The sequence below is a fragment of the Urocitellus parryii genome, chromosome 1 (assembly GCF_045843805.1).
Source record: "Urocitellus parryii isolate mUroPar1 chromosome 1, mUroPar1.hap1, whole genome shotgun sequence".
In the NCBI taxonomy this organism is placed as follows: Eukaryota; Metazoa; Chordata; class Mammalia; order Rodentia; family Sciuridae; genus Urocitellus; species Urocitellus parryii.
Window position 1 is genome coordinate 212,822,356 of NC_135531.1, and position 23,676 is coordinate 212,846,031.

Below are 23,676 nucleotides of genomic sequence, written 5' to 3' on the forward strand. Positions count from 1 at the left end.
CATCCTCTTTGATCTTTCCCCTTCCCATATGGTCTTCAGAATCTTTTATTCATAAATTCTAAGTACTGACACAAAATGCTTTTGTCAAAAAACATTTATCATCTTCTGAGATGTATTTACCACTAGTCCCCACGAAGGTTACTTGATGTGTATTTCCTGTTCCCTTTATGTTTTCACTGTGCATCAAATGAGCAGTTTTCTCTTTAGAAGATAGGTCATAATGTTATTTATTTACATTTTAACTTTCCCTGGAATGCATTTTAGACAGGTGTTATAGGGGTTCAAAAGTATTGTAGAGTCACATCAAGAAAAGCTGAAATGAAAAAATCATAAAAACAAAATAGGGTCAGGAATAAACCAAAAATACTCACCTCGATGACGCATCTTACTCAAGCTTGCGAACAACCAGTGGAAACCAAGATTATACCTATGTGCCGTTCTTTGCTGTCTCTGTGCTCGGGATTTCTTTAAAGACTAAAATTGTAAAAGTACATTCTAAGAGAATGGTCAAGTTTGTCAGGTAACAAGTGTATCAGAAATATGTGTATCAGACATGATCTTTGACCTTTCTGGCAATCCAGACATTCAGATCTGTCTTCCCACAGCTGTCCAGTTTGTTCATTCTGTTGTTCACACTCTCCACTGGGTTTGCAGTGGACACAGATCAATGCAAATCAATATCTGCAGCAACTCAAGGTTTGTGTCCTCTTGCTGCTGTGTCAGCAGCTGCTGTATTCTATATGAAGGACACCATCTTTAATTCTTGTGCTCTCTGTTTTCTATAACCTCAGTATCACCCTCAGATCATATAAATAATTATGAAAAGAAACCCTTTGCCCTGTGTCATTTGTTATGTCTCTTGGTCCAAATTATAAGTATGTGCCATTGTTAGGGGCAAAGTCATAACACAAACAAAAATAACTAAACTACAATTACAGGTCTCCTGTCATGTTTTCACTTTTCCTGACAGCTGAGATCTTGGAAATAGCCTTTGGAAGAAAGGGGAAGAATGGCTATCCAGATGAAAAGCTAGGGAGAATGGATTAAAAAGTCCTTTGCTAGGAAGACAGACATCAACCTCTATCCAAACAGAAAATTGCCCAAGATCTGACTGCATGGTGAAGAGAAATCCAGTCAGTAAAAAAACATGAACTTGGGGGAAGAGTTTTTATTTTTGTTAGGTTGGTGAAGAGGTTCCCAAAATGTAGTTAAATACCAAGAATAACGTTTGGAGTATTATTGCCAAGAAATCCTACTGCCTAGGCTAGTGCTTCTCAGAGCCCCTTAAGGACAGTAATGTGGTAGGTGGATACATCCATTGGCCTTTCAACTCCCCTCTCCTTCAATCAAGCAAAGCAGTTTACTTTCATTGCCTGTTTTTTCTATTGACCTTTGTGTTTTATAATTTCCTAATTAGTCTAGTGGAACAATAAGGAGCTATCCACACCTGTCTTGGGAAGAATAATCATGATATATATATTTTTTAAATTTTTTCTACCTATTGTAGTTGTTCTGATAGTCAGTCTACAATGTAAAGGATTTCTTAGTCAATCCTTGTCTAACTAAAAGCAGTAGATGAGCTCCCTATTTTCCAAATATAGAAAAAACAAAAATAGTTATGATATTTACCTATTGGTGGTAATATGAGTTCTTAGAACATCAGAAGAAGGTTTGTAGGTATTAGGGAGCCCTCTATTCCACCTCAGTCTGCCAGTCCCCACTTCTCACCATGCCAATTAATTATTAATATAAAATGAGCTCATGACATTCTTGTTGAGGGTTAGGGCAAGGAGAAATTGCAGTGGATGATTTAATTAAGTAGAGCATTTTTCCAAGGATATTCCTGTTATAATAGGAAGTGACAAAATGAAGGTAAATTGTATTAGACTATACACTTCAGTAGGTATATAATACAGGTATATTGTTACTTGGCACCTGCATAAGCCATTCTGGAATTCCAGAAATTCTGAAAGAATTTCCAGACTATGTTCCTGCATGTTCTACCCCAAAAATAGTATTGGAAGTGTGAAGCAGCTTGGTGTGTGAAGCAACCACAAGTACTTGGAATCAGCTAGAATGCAAGTTTGTGTGGGAAAGGGTAAACTAGGAGCCAGTTGGTGGAAGACCTTCTGTGCCATCTGAGATGTTTGAATCTTTGCCACACTAAGATGTTTGCATTTTAACCTCTAAGATGTTGTGTGTTAGCAGCAAGATAATGACATTAGATTTGAGTTTTTGAAAAATCACTGCAGCAGTATCAGGAAGAGACCCTGAAAGGAAGAGAAATTAAAGCCAGGAAGATGAGTGAGGGAAAAGAGTGAAAGAATGATCCAGCCAAAACTCCCTGAGAGGGTGAAGGCCCAGCCCATGTCAGTGCTTATAGAGATGAATTCAAAGCATGTGTGTTTTGACTAGTAGCCATGTGCCAGACACTGCCTTTGCTTCTGGTGACATATCTGTGAACATTGTAGACTTTGATGCCCTTGCAGAGCTTACACACTGTTAGAGAAAACCAATAGTAAAATGATTCTTGCTCCTCATTTAAATGACCAGGGGGTAATAACTAAAGAGGAATCACACTGGGGGAAAGAATCTTAATGTGTCAAATAAGATGTATGTTATATATCCAGTATGCAGTTGAGGAGTGAGGCTTGGGCTCATTCAGAGGACCTGTTTGTGTTTCTTAGTTTTATGATAATAATAATACCAGTGAGGATTTTAAGTTGCAAACAATAGAATTCTCTCTGCCCTGTTTAAGCAGGTATTGGGTGTCAACTCATAGAATTTCTAGTAAGGCCCAAGAGCGAGATTCTAAATCTGGATGTCCAGGAACTGTGTCCACTGCAAATTTTCAACATACCACTATGTTCATCTCACATGGCCCCTCTGGACCCTTGCTCTCTGGCTACAGGGGAGTATGCATAGGCAAGTTTCCTGACTCTTAATAGTACAAACTATCAGAATAAGGAGGATTTTCAAACACACTGTACCTCTGTAAATGGCCATTTATATCTGTGAATGAAAAAGAATTTCACAAGTATGTGGAATTTTATACTACTTACTACATTATGACAAATGCATAATGCCTTCCTTAAAACTAAACTAATATTTTAGATTAAAATAAATTGCTTTGATTTGTTAATTTGCTAATTTTTGATGTTCATTGTCTGATCAGACAGTCCCAAACTTATGAATAGATTTCATTCTAAAGGTTGTCAATAATTATTAGAAATTATGAATATATCTTCCCATAGAAACAGAGTTATCCCGGATGATCAGTGCTTGTATTTTTAAATGTGTTCCATATTTCAATGGAAGCTCCTAGAGCAAAAGCTGTTTGGCATCTTCAGAAGTAAAACGGAACCAGGGTGGAGTCACTTGTGGGCACAGTGCCTGAAGATACATTGTAGACATCCAGTGTAAGTTGGAGAAGTATTTCTAGGAATAGATATTTAAAGAGAAAGAAAGAAAAAACCAACAAACTAACAGGAAATAAGCCTACATTCCTAACTCAAAGCTGTCTCTGCTGTTTCTAACATGGATCTACCTCTAATTGTTCTTTACAAAAAAAAAAAAAAAAAGTGGGTTGCATTCAGTGACTTGAAAGAACATTTTAAAATTCCATGTATTTATTCTTCAATCCCTGAATCCCAAAGTAGAGAACAATTTGAGAATCGTTTAAAGTAAGTAGTTCAAAAGGGAAATAGACTGTTCTGAATAACATATAATGAGCAGTTATTACACAGCATTGTAGAATTTCGTGTGAAGGTAATTGGGCAGAATTATATGCTCTTCAGAATATACCAGGAACTTTCTGCTTATATTTCATCCTTATTATTAGTTTCTTTTCCTAATGATTTGTATCTTTTACCTTAAAAAGTCCAGGGAAAACCGGGCATAGTGGAGCATGCCTGTAATCCCAGTGGCTCAGGAAGTTAAGACAGAAGAAACGTGAACACAAAGCCAGCCTCAGCAATGGCAAGGTGCTAAGCAACTCAGTGAGATCCTGTCTCTAAATAAAATACAAAATAGGGCTAAGGATGTGGCTCCGTTGTTGAGTGCCCCGGAGCTCAATTCCCAGAACCAACAACAACAACAAAAAAACAGTATAGGGAAAATTAACTTTAACCAAACCTTCCCATTTTTCTTCACTTAGGATTAACTTATATTGTGGTGATCAAAAGCCTTTTCAATTTGTATTGTAACAATATATACATTAAGCTATTCCTGTGTGCCTGGTAGTATATTAGAACTTAATATAGAGAGGTGAGCAAAATAGCCACAGCCTCTGCCCAATTTGAGCAATTAGCCAGAATTATATTCTTTGACTTACAGTTTCAAAGACAAAAAATCTTGTAAAGATAGTTCATTAAATTCTGTAAGTTTCAAACTCAATAATTAATAAACTTTCATGATAGTCCCTAGAAACTTGAAGCATATTAATGACATTTCTGGGTGGCATTTGATGTACCATGTATTTTAATGTTGACATAAAGCATAATTGTTTTGAAAGGAACACAGTTGAATAGCAGTCTTAGTGCTTAGAAAACTAATTTAGATAATAGAGTTAAGTAATAAAAACAAATTCAAGAGAATTGAAATTAAATGTAGGGAACTACTTTTGAAGCCAAAGACAGTGGTGACCTACTCTCAGGAGCAAGACAAATATGCCATTACTGATATTTGACCAAATTTTTCTTTTCTTCACCCATCAGTCCCTTTTGAAATCAGTTAAGATTACATCTGATAAAGGAACATCAGTGGAGCTCTGGAGAAGATTAACATTAACTGATTGACTCCATTCATTGGGAACATGTCCCCCTGCCTGCAGCTAGCTCAAGGTCCTAGAATGTGAGCTGCTGTGCCTGTGATGAAGAAAAGGCAAATCACACCCAAAATTGAAGTACAGGCAGTTGTGACTTAATCTAGGGTTCTCAACTAGCAAGAGTTCCATTAACCCTTTAAATGACTTGGGGAAAATATCAAGGGGTTATAGAAATATAGCACAGAAAGGACTTTTCCCTTCATCTAATCCAAGTCCTTTGTTTTATATGGTAGATCCTTAAGCCCAGAGGAACACATCTATTTTGTAAATTTAATAAGAACTCCAAAAGTACTTAAATATATATGAGTTTGTTTGTTCTGGTTTCAGGGGGAAAAAATTAAACAAATGTTTAAAAAGAAAAATATTCTCCTTTTCTTACCCCTCATATTGGTTGTTTTTTTTTTAATTTTTACAGAACTCTTTCTATATATGTATAATGCAAAAAATAGGATCATACCTGTTTTGCTGTACACTGACTGGAATCAGACCATTCTGGCTTTGATTCTAGCATTTCTAGATGCCACCATGTGTTTTATTTGTAAAATAAATACAATGATGTACCTATTCATAAGGTGGCCATGAATAATTTAAAGCCCATAACATATATGAAGTGGAGATGATGTATTTGAAGTACTTAATCTACTTAACAAATCCTTAATAATCCAGCCTGTTGTTGCTGTGTTCTAATCCACTGTCCCTCTCATGCCATAATGATTGGGTCAGGGCTGGGAGAAATAGGCACACCAAAATGCTTTTATGTTCAAAATTTTAAATACATATGCTATAAGCAAAGGAAAATACATGACTAAAGTTTTATCCTGACTTGTAAGATCTTATTTTTTAATGTAAAGTTCTGTTAAATTCTTTAATTTTATAAGGCAACATTTGCTTCAAAACTGACCCCATTGACTTTTATGTTAATTGTAGTGTCTAATGGTTTCCTTTGGAAATAAATTAAATAAATGAACTTCTTAAATAGCCATTTGGGGTTCTTAAAGTATATATGTTGTATCTAAAATTTTCATGTTATCACAAAAATAGTACAGTACATCATTTCAGTACCATGAATATCACATGTAGTTGTGACGTTTTGTCTTATGCAAGAAAAATAGTGGGCCTTAATTTCAAAGTAAAAATAGTTTGTCCCAAATTGATATGGAAGAGTAAGTACTTTGTAAAAATTAATTTACTTAGAGGAGTGATTTTAAAATTTTTATTTGAGGTTTTTATACTTTTATATAATTGAATGTGAAAATTAACATGTTTATATGCTAAACAAGTCCACAGTTAAATTTATAACAAGGAAAATAAAGATTCCATCTTTTCCTTCTTTTTCTGTAGCTCAACTGAGAAGTCATTTCCTTGGAGATCAACAGGTATGATTTTTTTGTTGTTATATAAAAGTATTTTTATGTTTTACATATACACACAAAAGCAATTACTTAGCCTGCTCTTTAATTTACTATCTGCTGGTAAAGTAAGCCAAGCAAATTCGTTGATAATAATAGTGTTGAGCTACTTTGATTTAAAGTAGTAATTCTTAATATTTGTAACATAAAATTTAACATAATTGAATACATTTATGTATGTCAATTATAAAATTAAAGGCTTATATAGCACCATTTTTAATATCAACCCTACATCTAAAAATTTTATTTTCAGTCATAAGGAAACAGAGGATGACTTTGGAGAATAGGATATTGTATAATCTGAGAAAGATGGCAAATCGTTAATACAAATCAGGTCTTTTGTTTCATAGTATTTCTCATACTCAGAGAAAAGTTGTTTGAAATGTTCATTTTCTTTGTGTAACCCCATATAAAATATCTGGTAACTTCTAATTTGGACTAAATATAGTCTGGCAGGTTTTAACCTCTTTTATTATTTTTTTAATCTTAAATTCACCACATACAAAAGATAAATTATCTCTCTATATCTTGAATATTTGATGTCTTATTAATTTTTATTGAATAAATGTTTATTGAGCACTCTCATCATGTGCTGGTTACTATGTCAGATAGTGATGGCTTGTGTCTTCCTCTCCTCCTTAAAGAGTAGACCTTGATATCTAAACACTTTGGCAGTTTCCAAACAATTGAATTGAGGGAAACTTAGATCACCAAATGCCTAGCATCTCAGTTTATCTGCATTTTTTGTTTGTAGTACATACAAGATACTCTGCTGTTTTACAAAGAAGTTAGTCCCAATATACTGTTTATTCAAATTGTTGATACAGTAGAGACATGTGAAAAGCTATCTGAGACTTATAAATAACAGTTAAACACAGACCATGAAATAATCCATGGTTAACTGCCAAATAAGTATTGTGTGGGGAACATTGGTAGAAATAGACCACTTCTGAAATAGCTCTGCAAAGACGATGGGCCTGGAGTGCCCCTGGTCTTCACAGGTGGCCACACTGTGGAGAAGGCATTGTCACTGGACAGCAGACAATAGAAATAGAAGTGTCATGTGGGAACTTTTAAAATTGGTTTGGGAGATGGTTAGAGGTGCAAAGTGTGATTGGGTCAGATTGTAGAAATTTTAAATTCCAAGGACCTTTATTCAGTGATCATAAGGAGACCCTGAAACCCTTTTAAGCAAAATTCACATAATTTAAGCATTCCTTGTGAGAAGCAGAACTATGAACCGGAGGGAGGAAAAACTGGTGATTAGAAAGAACAAGTGAAAGCTTATTACAGAATTTGGTATGTGAGACCATGTGGAGGAGGTGATTCCTCAGGATATAGAGGTTGTGTAGTTTGGAGTTGCATAGACAGTAATAACAGTCTATGCAAGTTAGTGGTACCTTTGAAACAACTGGAAGAATCAGAATCAAGAGCCAATTTTACAGATGGTCTGGATGTGTGGATTTGAGCTAATGAAAGGAGAGCAATTTAGAACATTCTACAAACATTTATAAATGTGATTACTAAAGAAAGCCCTTAACCAAATGAGAAGGAAATTACTTCTATTAAACTGATGGTTCCTTGTGAATTGATACTTTATTATGTGGTTCAGACATAGGTCAGAGTGCTGTAGGTAAGGGCCAGCTGAATTATAGAGCAAGGCCGAAATTCAGGGTGTATGTAGGGAAAAATCTGCCTCTTTTTCTTCTTTGGAGGTATTGAGAGAATGGTCTGAAATCCGACAGAGCCTGACAGAGGGAGTTAGGTGAGATGCACAGTTTTTTCATACTTTGTCACAGTATGTAAGATCTTTGCTGAGGGAAGGAACCATGTCTTCCCTGTTCAACAAAATGTTCCAAGGGCTTTGTGCATAGTAGGCCTTAGGCAGTTTACCCAAGTGAATTATTTTTGCATACATGAATGCATAACATAGTCTGTTTCACCCCGTCAGGAATATTTGTGTTATATTAGGTTCACAACTAAATTCTAATCTCTTAGAAAGTGTCCCTTTTTTTCTTTCTGCCTCGATGCCTAAAAAACACCCAATCCTCCTCAAGTATTAAAGAAATACTTGAGGTAAATAATTTAATTTAGTAGCAAAATATATATTTTGGAAGAAATATATACACACAGTTGTAAGTTTTTTTAAACTCCCCAAGAAGTTTTTTTGGTTTTTAACTTGACTTACAATGCACTTAAAACTTTTATAGCCTAGCATGACATTTACCATAGTGTTGCAGATCTTTTTATTGATAATTTGACACATCTGATGCAAATTTAGTTTGTTTCCCTTATATCTTTTTCTATTTTTCTTTTTATTATAATAATTTTATTGAGGTATAATTCTCATGCCATACTGTTACCCATTTAAACTGAATACTTCTGTGTTTTTAATATATTTACAGAAATGTGCATCAAGTATCACAATAAATTTTAGAACATTTTCATTACTCTTAAAAGAAACTACATACCAATTTGAGATATTTCTGGTAAATGGAATCACATGAGTGGCTCCATTCATTTAGCATGATGTTTTCAGTGTTCCCTCCTATTATAGCATATATCGGCATGTTGTTCCTTTTTATGGCTAAATAGTATTATGTTGGACAGGTATAGTACATTTTCTTTATCTATCAATTGACAAACATCCAGATTGTTTCTCTTTGGACTATTACAAATAATGCTGCTGTGAACATGTTTCCATTTCTCCTAAGTGTATATCTAACCGTCAAATTGATGATCAGATGGCAACTCTGTGTTCCTTTTTTTAAGCAGCTACCTGATTGGTTTTCCAGAGCTACATCATTTTACATTTCCACCAGTAACATAAGAGTTGTGATTTCTCTCCACATCCTCTCCAACACTTCTTGTTATCTTTTTCATTACAGCCATTCTAATGGGTGTGAAGTAGTGTCTCTGTGGTTTTGATTTATATTTTCCTGATGGTTGGCATGCCTTTTTTTCTGTGGTTAATTTTTAGTTTCAGTTCTTCGAGCAGTGGTAGAGGAAGACACAAAGCTTGTATCTTAACCTTATCGGCTGCCTTCACTTCAACTTTTTTTATTTCTAAAAATAATTTTCCTCCTAATTCTAAATATAATAGAGAGAGATTGATTCATCAAAAGATATTTAGAAAATACAGAAAAGTATAAAAAGAATTACTTAAGAATCAGCCTTATTATTAGTCTTTCTGTGCATATAAACATGTTACACATTTTGTTTTTTTTTCTTTTAAGCAAAATTGAGAATATACTGTGTATGCAGTACTTTGCTGCTTTTTTCATATGACATTATATCCTAAATGTCTACCTTTTAATATAAAATTCTTATATAAGTTCATCTTTAATTCTGCACAGTTTATCCCAGAAATACATCTTGAGAGCCTTAAACAATCATATACACTTACAAAATAGGTGGGAAAATACCATAGAGGAAAATTTTAAATATGTACCATATTTATGCCTATCCCTATTACGGGACTGTTGGGTTGTTTCTGATTTTTTCACTGTTATAGATAACTGTGGCAAACATCCCTAGATATAAAACTACTTTGATTTACCTTGGGCTAGATTTAAGTCATGGCAATATTGTTAAGGCTATTGCTATATGTAATCAAGTTGCTCTCCTGAAAGATTGTATTAATTTTCCCCCCTTCCAGGTATATGAGATTGATACTCTGTAGTCCCTCATTAGTGTCATCAATCGTTAATTAACTAGAATATGTAAAAGTATCCTACAGATTGCCCTTTTCTTTTCTGTTGGAGGGTTAGTGTTTGATTTATAGGAGTCCTTTGTAGCTCAGGAAGAACAGCTATGTCTATCACACAGGGTTTAGTTGGAAAAACAGAACCCATGCTAAGTAGTTCAACATGGGAATTTGATCCAGAGGACTTATAATTGGACAGTGTGGGCTGGAAGTTCTGAGAGATTTACAGGGTGATAAGGCAGCCAAGAAATTAAGGATGCCCAGGAACTACCACCATCCCCACAGCTTAGGCAAAAGGACAAGTGTTTTTGTCATTCCTGGAGTAGCAGTAGAGTTGGGGGTGGGGGTGGGACAGGGGTAGTTGTCCAACATTAGGAAGGAGATACAGTGCCAGCCAGAAAGGCTACCTAAAGTGGATCTGGAGAAGCATCTGGCTTCTCCATGAAGCACTCCTTCTACCCACAGCAATCTGTGCACTAGCTCGGCTGAGCTGGAGAGGTCAGTTGTAGGTTTTTAACTACTAAAAGCTAGGCAGGCACTTGTGTATAATTATGTGTTGGTTTGCAGTACAGAGAAAATGAGCTTTGATTATGAAGACATGTGATAGGGGCTGAAATATCTGGGGCCTTGACATCCTTTCCACCCACTTGTTGACTAAGCTGCAGTCATTTGACCAATATCTTCAGGATTTTTGTCATAGTAAAGTAGCAATTACACTACCATGTGCATAGTATATTCTTTAAATTACAAATAACCTTTTTTTGTTTTTTTTAACTCTTCATTACTGTAGTAGTCTGCAGTCCGATTACTAATCTATTAAATATATAGAAAATATATTTATTATATAAGCTTTAAATATATTTTAAATTAAATAGGTAGCTATTAAGTGCTATACGCCTGTCTTGACGTAGTTGTGTCTGCAGTTGGCCCCTGGTAATTGCATATGTTGTTATTGTTCTCAGGACACAATCTCCACACTTAGGAGATACATTTTCTTTCTTTTCTTTTGAGGGCAGGGGAGAGAGCATTATCTTCCAAACAGAGCAATCACAACTGGTCTTTCCTGGTATTTTAACTGAATTGTTAGTTATGTGTTTTCTTACATTTGTCTGCTTTTCAGCCATAGATACTTAATGGCATCTAAATTGTAACCATGACAATAAGCTATAGTTACAAGGGTAGAAAAAGTGAAAATTGATTTTATGAATAAAAGAGTAAATCTGATTTCTTTCACGTTTCTTTTTCTAGTAGATATAAATGCACTTGACAAGTTAGTGATTGGGATAAAATCACAGTTTTACTGCTACTTCTTACTGTAAAGCTTATTGTTTTGTGCATGCAGAGATAGAAAATGTTCTATGAAAATCATCTTTATATAAAATGAGGCAGTCCTATTCAGAATGAGCAGGGGTGGTTTAAATGGGAAAAATAATTAAATATTTAAAAGGTCTTCAGTTTACTCTGATTTGGCAAGCTTTTGACAAAAGCCATGTCTTTATTCATTTTCTTGGTTTCCTATGTAAGAAAGGACTACACAAAAGGAATTAGGATTGAAGATCTGTTATTGTTCTCATTTTTCTTTATATTTTGGACATTTGCTTGCAGACAGTTTCACTGCCTTTTCTTCTCCCATTTTTAAGGTTTTACAAATTTGATTTGAAAAGCTTAAGCCTTTAAAAGCCTTACAGCAAGAAGGCAAATTGTTAGCAAGGTGCAGGTTTGGTGCCTCCTGCCTCGGAGAGATCACTGCCTACTCAGGTGTCTTTCGAGATGTTATATTCTGTTGAATGGTGAAAACTGAGCCCAGCTGCTGAATTTCGTTTTTAAAAAGCTAGCTTACTGCAGCAGCAATTTGTAAGGAAGAACTTAGAATGCCTTAGGCAGAGAAGATTTCCATTTCTTTATAATTCACTTCAGGAGAGTCTAGCTTGCTTGTTTTTTTTTTTTTTTTTTTTTTTTTTTTTGTGGATAGTGGTTGGTTTTAACTTGTGCTAGAGAAGTTAGGCTGTTTGAAAATAAAAATCCAAAGTTTTTAAATAGTTCCTAAAAAGTGAAGAAGACCTGCCAGCTCTACCAGACATTTTTACTTTCTCGGGTCTTGTATTACTTTCCTAGAAGTAATAAATTGTTTTGTTGCATTTGTGCTGGATCATTATCTTGCCTTGTGCCTTCTCTCTCTTCCTTATTCTGCATTTTCTAGCTTACCTGTGTCACATATTTGCTTTCTAAAACATAAATGTACATCTTATTTTCTTTCATGAGGAGAAAAGTTGATTGTTTTGTGTCTCAGCTTTGTCTTTTCCTTAGCCTCTCATGTCTAATAGCTTCATGTATTCTGCTGGAACAGGAGTTCAGAGGGAATGTTCTCTTGTGCTCCAGTCTGTTTCTGTTTTATTGCTGTGTCATTTTTCATTGTTCACTTCTTCATATCTCTTAACATGTTATATATTTGTATCATATCATACTCTTTCAAAGTTTGAGGCATCTTTTAAGAAAATACATAATGAAATAGAAAATAAACATCATAATCCTTAAAAATGTATACTAGAATAACAGGTAAAGGACTGAGGGAAGCAGGAATGCAGATGCATGCATATAAAATCCTCCGTGGTAGAAAATACTATGTGAAATGTCTTTCATGAAAAAAAAAAAAGCTGGATTTAGCACTCTCAAGAAGAAAAAAACCCACCAATTTAGTCATAAAAATAGCTATAACAGTGTGTGCTAACCATCAGAAAGAAGCTATATGTTGACGCCAAAGATTGGAGTCCTTTTTTTCAAAATGATCATTGGTAGTTACTTAAGTCCTCCAGCCACATCCTGTGAAGTGAAATTTGCTACAAGTCACAATTTCACAGTTTTTCTGTTCCAAGAAAAAAAAAAAATACTAGCATCTGGGAGGTTGCCAATTTCAGAACTTTTCTGTGAAGTGCAAGGGAGGGAAATCAGCCTCAGAATCACCCCTCCTCTTCCAGAGATTAGACCAGGAGCATCCCACATTGCAGAGCTGGCTGGAAAGCACTGGTGTGTTCCCATCAGCGGCAGGTCCAACCCATTGTTTTTAACACTGACATGGTCTCTAGAAGAAAAAAGTGCTCAAGAAATTGATGAATGTTAAATGATGAGGCACTGATGGTCATAGGCAAGAAATTTAAGAGGCCAAAAAAGATTGGAGTCTCTAATAGTAAGCAACAAGTTAGCAGAGAGGATAATGAAAGTGGGGGAGTTTTCTGCTTGGCCTAGAAGGCATTAGAGATTAATAGATCATCCTGGATGAGAGGCAAGAAAACATGAGTTTTCATGTTTAACAATAAATATGGAAAGAAAGACAATTGTAGTAAAATAGATATTTTAAACTAATTATTTAACCTTTAGAGTGTGACAGTCATTTATTGTGTGACATGTATTGAAATGTCATGATTTTAATATGCTGTTCATTTAAATCATTACCATGCAGTTTACATTGACATTAGTAGTTAATGTATACTGCTAAATTTAAGAATACAGCAGTAGGTTTTACATTTTGTTTGTGTATTTAAATTGTTTCTGAAATGTACACAAGTTTCTGCCACCAGGGTGAGCTTAAAAACACAAACACAAGTAGTAAAGATAAAAGATAAATGAGAGACTAGACTTAAGTCAATTTATCTTTCTTTTTTCCTCCATCTGGAGCAAGTAATTTGCAACACAAAAAATCATCAGCATGTCATGAGACATGAACTTAAATGGGAACACTTTGTGCCTCAGTAGAAATAAATGTACTGAGTTTATAAAGGAGTTACAATAGGAAGTTGTGTTGTAGTGTATATTATAACACAAGAGCTATTAGATCAGCAATCATATATAAAGAACTACTGTGACAGTATTTTATTGAAGATCTGAAATTTTCTGATTTATTATGGCTGGAAACTGTACATGTGATAAAATTTTATCAAATATCCCCCCCCCCCCCCGTTTCTCTTCTAAATACCAGGAGGATAAGAATTTCTTCTAAAACTTGGAGTCCCAAGTTTTTCAAATGTCCCTTATTTTTTGTGGGCCTGTTATAGTCACATAAGTCATGCCTGGTGGTCTTCGTGCCACACACATGGAACCAAAGATCCAGACTGCTACCATTAAGGTTGTTCTTACCCTTTTAGTATTTATGATGAAAGTAAGATACTCTTGTTTGGTTTTTTGTTTGTTTTTAACTTAAAAGCCTAGAAGCAATTGAAGTAAATGGTAAAAATTTGCTTCATTCTTATACCTTCCCCTACCATGACCATGCCCTCCACTTCTAGAAACACACACACACACACACACACAATGTATAAGAGAAGTCTTGAATAAAATACAAACTGTGAATACAAGTGTATGTATGCATGTGCATGTATGTGTAAATATGCACACACATTTGGTTTTGCTTTGCTTTAACGTAAATGAGCATGCATTACACATTCTTCTGTGACTTAAGTTTTCTTCCCTTAACAGGATTGTAAAACTGTGTGTTTTTATGTGAGTATATAAAGATGTGCTTCCTCCTTTTTAATGCCTGAGTACTATCCATTATTTTGAAATTTTATATATAAACATTATAAGTAGATATTTTAGGTTTTTCTCCAAGTTTTCCCTTTACATACAATGGTAAAGATTTTTTCTGCATATCTGAGTGTTTCTGTCAAGTAGATGCTTCTAAGTACATACAACTGCTGGGCAACAGTATGTGTGCATGCGTGTATGTGTATGTGTTTTCAACGGACCTTTATTTTATTTATTTATATGTGGTGCTGAGAATTGAACCCAGTTCCTCAGACATGCTAGGCAAGTACTCTATCAGTGAGCTATAGCCCCAGCTCAGTGTCTGTATTTTTATGTTGGTAGTCAGTTTGCCCATCCAAAAATGCTTAATGATCTAAAACCCTACTGATACCAACTATTTTCCAATTTGTGCTTTCTATGTTACCAGGGTGCAAAAATATATAAATCTTTCTGGAATGGTGGTACACACATATAATCCCAGCTACTCAAGAGGCTAAGGCTGGAGGATCACAAGTTCAAGGACAACCTTGGCAACTTGGCCAGACTCTGTCTCAAAATAAAAAATGAAGAAGGACTGGGGGTATAGCTCAGTGATAGAAGTCTGTGAGTTCAATCTCTCTCTCTCTCTCTCTCTCTCTCTCACTCTCTCTCTCTCTCTCACACACACACACACACACGCGCGCAGAATATAAGTCTTGATAAATACTTGAAGTTTTAATGTTATTAAACTTTTAAAAAATAAGTTGTTTCAAATTTCCCTATATCATTAGGTTTGTGGACAGATAAAACAGAATAAAATAATTCAAAGAAATTATTATAAAATATTCATTAAATTTTAACATTCCATGAAAACTTCAGCATAACCCAGACCACCACTCTGTTATTTGATCAGTTCTTATAAAGACTAGAAATCAACCATAAGAAGAATTCAATAAAATTGTCATAATGTTTCTTTAATTTTTTTATTCTCTCTTCATATCTGGCTCAGAAGAATCAAATATATTTTTCTATCAATAAAAAAAGCAGTAGCCACTAGGCATGGTGCACACATACCTGTAATCCCAGTGGCTCAGGAAGCTGAGGCAGGAGAATTGTGAGTTCAAAGCCAGCCTCAGCAAAAGTGAGGCACTGAGCAACTCATTGAGACCCTGTCTCTAAATAAAATACAAAATAGATCTAGGGATGTGGCTCAATGGTCAAGTGCCCCTGAGTTCAGTCCCCAGTGCCCAAAAAAATAGCAATAGTCACTATCAAAACAAGCAGAAATCAAACTTCTTAATCATCATCATTGGAGGTAATTAGAGCACACTATCTCACTCCAGAGGTTCCCAAACTTTTTGGTACCTTAAAACCTTAGAGTTGCCAGTGAAGTTGTTTTTCTTTTGGAGAGCGGGGGTCTAAGGAGGTGCTTGTGGCAATACCAGGAATTGAACCCAGGGGCACTTTATCACCAAGCCACATCCCCAGCCCTCTTTTATTATTATTATTATTATTATTATTATTATTATTATTATTATTATTATTATTTTGAGGCAGAGTCTTACTAAGTTGCTAAGAGCCTCCCTAAATTGCTGCAACTGCTTTTGTACTTGAGGTTCTCCTGCCTCAAACCCCTAAGTCACTGGAATTACAGGCATGTGCCACCATGCCCAGTACTAGTACAGCTATTTAACCCTTGATTCCCAGGCCTCACCCTACCCAATTAAATTCAAGAGTTTAGAGTGAAAACCAGGCAAAGATAGTCTTTAAGTAGACCCCCAGGATTAGGATGCAAATTTTGGAAACCACTGTCTTATCCTAAAAACTAGTAATTAAAAAAAAAATTAAGTTTACCTTATCTGTCCTGGATAGATTGATGTTATGCCCCATAACCAAATAACTGTATCATCACTAATCATCTAAAACATGCCATAAAAACTCTTACTGATAAATATAGAAAGAATAATAAAATTAGAAAAAAATCACCAATTATCAAGTCTTAGTGAGGTAATCACTTTAAGCAAAGACCATAGGTGGATGCTAAATCCTGCAGGTTCTGAGCCCTAGCTGCACATTAGAATTGCCTCCTGAATTTTTTTAAATCCCAATATTCTGGCTACAATTTAGACTGATTGAAGTGGACTCTTTGGGTGTGGGACTCAGGCAGCAATAGGTTTTAAATTAAATTTCATCCTTCAACCCAGCTGATTGCAGTGTGCAGCTAAAGTTGAGAACCACTGCATTAAAAGAAGGGGTGACGGTGAAACTGATAGTAGAAGGATCACACTGCCGTTACCTGAACTAGCTGATTGATCTTGGCAACCCTGAAAGTTTTGCTCTTATATGGTATAAAGTATGAGCACTAGCCATTCGGTGTTCTGACCAAAAGGTTTGACCTGAAAGATTTTATCTCTTTCTGCTTAAAGAGATATTGAAGCTAGAGGAATATGTAAGTGCACCATGAAAAAAAGATTAGACAACTTCCAAATATGAAGGAGCTTACAAGTTTATTGCTATGGTTCCCTCAGTGAGTCAAGAATATGAAAATGAAGGAGCAGCAACCCCTGTCTAGATTAAGGGATGTAAGTAACCATTGTACTCAAAAACAATCAGAGAACCTTATTTCAGCCTGACTGATGCAAGCCAACCAAAAACATATTTCTGAGACATCAGAAAAATTTGAATATGAAGTCATTATATAGTGTTATGAAATAATTAAGGTTTTACAATATCCTTATTTTACAGAGGCACGTATGGAAATATTTACAGTTGAAATGAGCTCATATGATGGGTCTGTTTTAAAATTCTGTAACAGAAGAAAGGAAAAAGATAAATGGAGCATAAAAATTGTGGCATGATATTGATAAATATTAAACCTGGGGGTGGTTTGTACATTTTTTATTTTATTTGTATATATATTTACATATATATTTGTGTGTGTGTTTGAAAACTTTAATTTTAAGCAACTTAAGTAGAAATTTTTTTAATAAACACTTGAAACATTAAAGTGGAATATCAGATAACAAGCTAAAGCCAGCCAAATTTTGACCACATTCTAAAGGGTTATTCCTGACAAAATAGTAAAAAAGAAATCAGCTATGAAATGGATGACATGAGTTTCTGAGCCAGTAGATACTATTTGTGTTTCCATATACTTAGGCTTTTGTTAAGTGAACTTTTATCAAGCAAAATTACTTGTACAGTCAGCTCTTGCATCTACAAGTTCAGTCAACTGAAGATGGAAAATATTTTAACATATTGTTGTTGATGCTACTGTGTATTTAGGCCTACAGTGGCTGCATCTGTATTGACTGGGTGTAGACTTTTTTTCTTGCTGTCATTCCCTAAATAATACTGTATAACAATGATTTATATAATATTTATATTGTATTAGGTATTATAAGTTATCTAGAGATGACTTAAAGTATATAAGAGGATTATATAGTTACAAATGCTGCATCTTTTTATATAAAGGACTTGAGTATCCATAGATTTTTATATTTGGGGCAGTCCTAGAACCAGCGCCTCATGGTTACTAAATACAAAAGAACAAATGAATAGGATTAGAGGTCAGCCATTCTAGTTCAAAATTACAAATTCATCACTATGACTGTGCATGGGCCACAACCAAGAATAGTAGCATTTTGCTTTAGCAAACATGTATCTGACTAATCCTGGGCCAATTGTACAATATGTGAACATATCACAAAAGTATAAAATGGAATGAGAGAACACTTTGTATGAAAATGAGACGTCGAGTTTTAGTCTTTAACATTCTATGTTTGACACAGAAGTGTTAAATAAATATTTAAATTTTTTCATGCTTTTAGAGCTATGGGAAGAAATGTTATATTAACTATTTAAAATACAATATAAACTGTCAAGTCTGAAAACTCTTCTTTTTCCTTCACCACTTCCTCATCACACTGAGCCTTAATTGTTCAGTTTACTTTGGGAAACAGGAATGTCTACCATCTATATTTCAGACATCATTCTTATGCCACAGTTAGTTTAACTTTATCTTCTTAAAGTTTACCTAAAAGATAACCAAGAGATAAATATAGAAAAGTTCTTTTTTCTTTTGCTATTTCAAAAGGACCATTTTTTTAATAGTGTTCATCATCCTTTACAGGTTCATGTAGAGTATTTTTAAAAAGGTTTTTTTTTTTTGGCATGGAAATAGAGAAGGTTTTTTGTTTGTTTTGCCTTTTTACAAAAGAATAAAATGTCTTATAGTTCTCATTTTCAGATATTCTCATATCTGTATTTGGTAACATTTTTTCCCCAAAAGTTATAAAATGTATCCTTGAAAAATAAAATATTCTGGAGTGGCTTTTGAGAACTTAATTGTATTTTCCACAGGCTACTGACTTTTCAGATTACAGTGAATTTTTTATTTAGTCTCTTTTCCAACTTTTGATGTGGAAAACACAAGCCCTGTGGCCATTTATGAGCAATACCTGTTAAACTTGGTTGTGGAAAATTTACACATCTGGTCTATTTCTTTTTATATTTCTTAATTTGTTGCTTTTTCTTTTATAGATATAAAGTATAAATTTTCTATGGTATATGTGACATGTGTATTTAGACTAAAAATACGTAATAAACACTCATTTTGATAACATGACTACCTGTAGAAATTCCTATTCTGGTTTCTTTTTTCTGGAGTTATTATTGATGGTTTTGTATTCTTGAATAGAATTTAGAAATATAAATATATTATGAATAAGACCTTTCTGGTGATATACAAAACTAAAATACATTTCAGGTTTGTTATTGTAGAAATCAAAGCACTGCTTTATCAGTTTATACTAAGTTTACTTAAACTAGAACATTGAATCCATGCAGACAAGCTTTTAACAGTGAATTTCAAGAGCATACTAGCTGATTTTTAAAGTGAACCAGAAAATACTTCATTAATGGTTTCTATTTCCCAAGCCTTTTCATGTAACATTTTCTAGATGAGTGAAGTTTTGGAGCCATTATTAATATTTAAAAGATAATATACATAAAAACTTCACTCAAAGTGGATCAAGGACCTAGGAATTAAACCAAAGACCTTGTGCCTAATAGAAGAAAAAGTAGACCCAAACCTTCACATGTCATATTAGGCCCTGACTTCCTTAATAAGACTTCTATAGTGCGAGAATTAAAATCAAGGATCAATAAATGGGATGAATTCAAACTAAAAAGCTTCTTGTTGACAAAAGAAACAATCAGTGAGATAAATAGACTACAGAATGGGAGCAAACTTTTACCACACATACATCAGATAGAGCACTAATCTCTAGGATATATCAAGAACTCAAAAATCTTAACATCAAAAAAAAAACAAATAACCCAATCAATAAATGGATCAAAGAACTGAACAGACACTTCTCAGAAGATGATATACAATCAATTAACAAACATGTCCAAAGTCTCTAGCTATTAGAGAAATGCAAATCAAAACTACTCTAAGATTTCATCTCACTCCAGTCAGAATGGCAGCTATTAAGAATACAAACAATAATAAGTATTGTTGAGGATGTGGGGGGAAAAGGCACACTCATACATAGCTGGTGGGGCTGCAAATTGGCACTGCCCATATAGAAAGCAGTGTGGAGATTCCTTGGAAAACTGGGAATGGAACCACCATTTGCCCCAGCTATCCCACTCCTTGGTCTATACCTTGAGGACTTAAAAACAGCACCCTACAGGGACACAGCACAATTCATGATAGCTAAATTCTGGAATCGACCTAGATACCCTTCAGTAGATGAATAGATAAGGAAAATGTGATATATATACACAATGGAATATACTCAGCATTAAAAGAGAATAAAATCATGGCATTTGCAGGTAACAAATGGATGTAGTGGAGAAGATAATGCTAAGTGACGTAAGCCAATCCCAAAAAACCAAATGCCGAATGTTTTCTCTATATAAGTATGCTGATTCATAATGGGGGTCGGGGGTGTAGCATGGGAGGAATGGAGGAATTTTAGATAGGGCAAGGGGGGGAAGGAAGGAAAAGGAGGGGCCAGGGGGGTAGGAAAGACAGTGGAATGAGATGGACATCATTACCCTAAGTACATGTATTTCAGACACAAATAGTGTGATTCTACTTTGTGTACAACCAGAGACATGAAAATTGTTCTCTATATGTGTAATATGAACTGAATTGCATTCTGCTGTCATATATAACAAATTAGAATAAGTTAAAAAATAATATAAATATTCATAAGACCCAAGAATCTAGATATACTCAAGAGAATCAAACTAGAAATAGTTTCAAGAAACATGGTTTTCTGCCCTTTCTCTCTAGACTTTATTTCCATTAAAATTCAATTCTTAGATATCATTTGTATATAGTAGTTTATAATCTGAGTCAACCAACTCTTAAGTATCTGTAATGTTCCTAAAATATCAGTCAGCATCCATTTTTTTCCTGTGAACCAAAGAACTTTTGGTGCTTTATATTTCTATTACCATATTTACATTTTCACTCTGAAATAATGGTTTCCAATGACCTCATTCCCTCTGATAATTAGTTTTTCAGCTGTAGAAATACATCTTATGTTTCACAGAAGGTGCTGAAGAGGAAAAATCTTTGCACTGCCGTATCCCAGATCCTCTTCCAGAATTAAGCCCACAGCTCTCCTTCTTACTGATAGGAAGCACCGGCATATTTCTGCACCTCTGTGCACAATGGACTCCCTCAGTCAAAACAGGAAGTTCTCATGAATTGTTGTCTCTGGGTATGATCACCTAACCTAAACTCACAGCCCAGAGAGTTAAAAGAAACTGTCAGAGTTATCATATGCCTTAACATTATATGACACACTTTCCCAAGATTCCTACCAGAACCCACATTACACCATCTTTACATAAGAGCAAATCTCTAAACTCCATAGCAACTCACAAATAAGGAGAACCCAGTGTGAAGTTTTGGCATGCTGGACTGTGAAAGACTAGTTACCAGGTTGTATATACTAAAAATCTCCTAACTGATCTCTAGGTTCCTGTTTCCATGGTGATTTTACACAGTGCAGACCTTTCTCTTGACACAGTATAAACAGCAAGACACACAGATTAACAAAGCAGAGCCATTTTAATAACTTCAGATTCTTTACTCAGGACTTTTTGCTAATCATGTTTTATATACTTTGGATATTTGGGAATGTACGTCACAAAAACACATAAGATAATCCACATTACATTTCATTTTTTACTGTGATCTTATTGAGGTGGATAATGGACCAGATTTTCATAGCCCTACAGCATTATTATTCCTTACTTGCTCATATTTTTCTTAGATATAACCTTCTACTTTTCCTTATTAATCATCTTTTAAAATAATATTGGAGCATTCAGATAAAATATAACAGGCAAGAATGACCCTGGTTCCATAGTCTCCCATCTTAGACACAAATGGGGATTTCATTTCACCTTGAAGCATGTTCAAGTTCTATATTTTTAAATATACATTTTCTTGGTAGATACTAATCAATGTTTGAAAATCCCCCACAATATATTTTTGATGTCCTCAAAAACATGTTTGTGATGTTTTTTAAAGTAACATGTGTTCTTCAGTACATAGATTAAAGAAGCAGCATTCACATCCTATTTGACATTTTTACTTATTAAGTTTCTTGTCCCAATCGTGTTAAATCACAGTGTGTCAGCTATTTAATTATAGGTTCCAGCATTAGTCATGAAATGGTTAACCACATTCTATATGTGTATGTGTTCTCTGGTATTTTTGGCTAGTGTTTTCTTCATTCCACATAACAGATGTTTTAAAAAACATTCATTTTAAAGTAGAATCACATGAGTAAGACATAATGGGTAAATGTGACCCTTGCCATTCTACAATCAGGAATATTTTATACAGAAATTAGGAAATGAGTCCTCTCTTTATCTAAGATATGTGGTTCTATGGACATGCATTTATACATATGTATGTATAAAATTTATGAATTACAGGTTATCAAAGAAATAAAGTAAATAATAGTAAAACTTTTGAAAGCCATTTAACTTTTTTTTAATTATTTAGAAGACATTTCAGGATCTTTTTGTCTCTGTAGATATTCATTATTGTTTGGACTTCACTGTGCAAGCAGCCTATAGAAATTGGTTGATTTATACTTCATTTTAAATAAATCTCTTTTGTCACATTTTTACAACTCTAACTTATACATTTACTTTTGACATTGGACATAAAACCTATACTCTATTCTCTAAACCCAGTCATTTAAAACTTCAAGTTAGATTCTAGGTACATAAGCATTTAGTATTTTAGTGTTCTAGATACCATCTCAGTGTCTGTTTAAATACTCTGTTTCTTGGGGCATATTATTTTCAAATACATGAAAGAGAGTCAGGTGATAACATTTGGAAGTATCATGTCTATATATTTTTAGGTTAATGTTTGTTTCATTTTTGTAATTTTGGAAATACTAATACTGTTTAAGTTTTACAATTATGGTTACCAGTGTAGAATAACAAATTTTGTAAGTCGTGTTTGCTGAAAGGTTATTTATTTTATGTAGCTTCTCATAAAAAAAAAAAAAGAGTTTGAATGAACACAATTACTTGCAACAATTGTGTTTGGTTTCTGAGAAAATGTTTCATTGGTTGAAAAGATATAGTTGCTCAGGTATAATTTTTTAGGGTGTATATTCTCTTTTCCTGTTAATACCTCTGAATAGTTGTGGGTTCTTTTCTTTCTTTTTTTTTTTTTTAAGGGCAGCCTTTTGGTTTCCATGGTGATAATTTTTCAGATCCTGACACTGCATTCCACCTGGCATTTCCAAGACAAACCCCTTGATGTTTTGATGTCACAGATTTTATCTTGCATTAAAACTAAAATTGAGCGCTGTTTGAATATCTCTTTGTTTTAAAGACAGTGCATTTTCCTGTGTTTGTGAAGTTTTAAGGCTGTCACGGTCTATCTATAATTTGTTGCCAATTCATATTGCTATTCCTGGGTGAAATAAAGGTAAACTGCTCTGCTGCATAGGCCTAATGCTGTCAGCTCCTCTACAGTTATCCCAGGCTTTCCAATTCCCTGTGACTCTTCTAGCATAGTATACTCTATGTCTTTTACCTATTCTTTAACAAAACTCCTTTAGGAATTGCTGTGTAAGAATGTTTAGAACTCTGGAAACTTATAAGATTTACAAATGAAGCAGATCACTTTCCAGTATTAGCCTGACAGTGACTCAGATCATGTTTCAGCATGTACCAGGGAAACC

General features: G+C 34.3%; 1 protein-coding gene across 1 annotated transcript in view; it reads left to right on the forward strand.

Moving 5' to 3' along the window:
• Nucleotides 1-23,676, forward strand: part of Pkp4 (plakophilin 4) — a 247,528-nt gene that overhangs the window by 156,633 nt on the left and 67,219 nt on the right. The window contains exon 4 of the mRNA XM_077802620.1: nucleotides 6,167-6,201. Coding sequence (XP_077658746.1) covers nucleotides 6,167-6,201 — 35 coding nt within the window. The remainder of the gene's footprint in view (nucleotides 1-6,166; nucleotides 6,202-23,676) is intronic.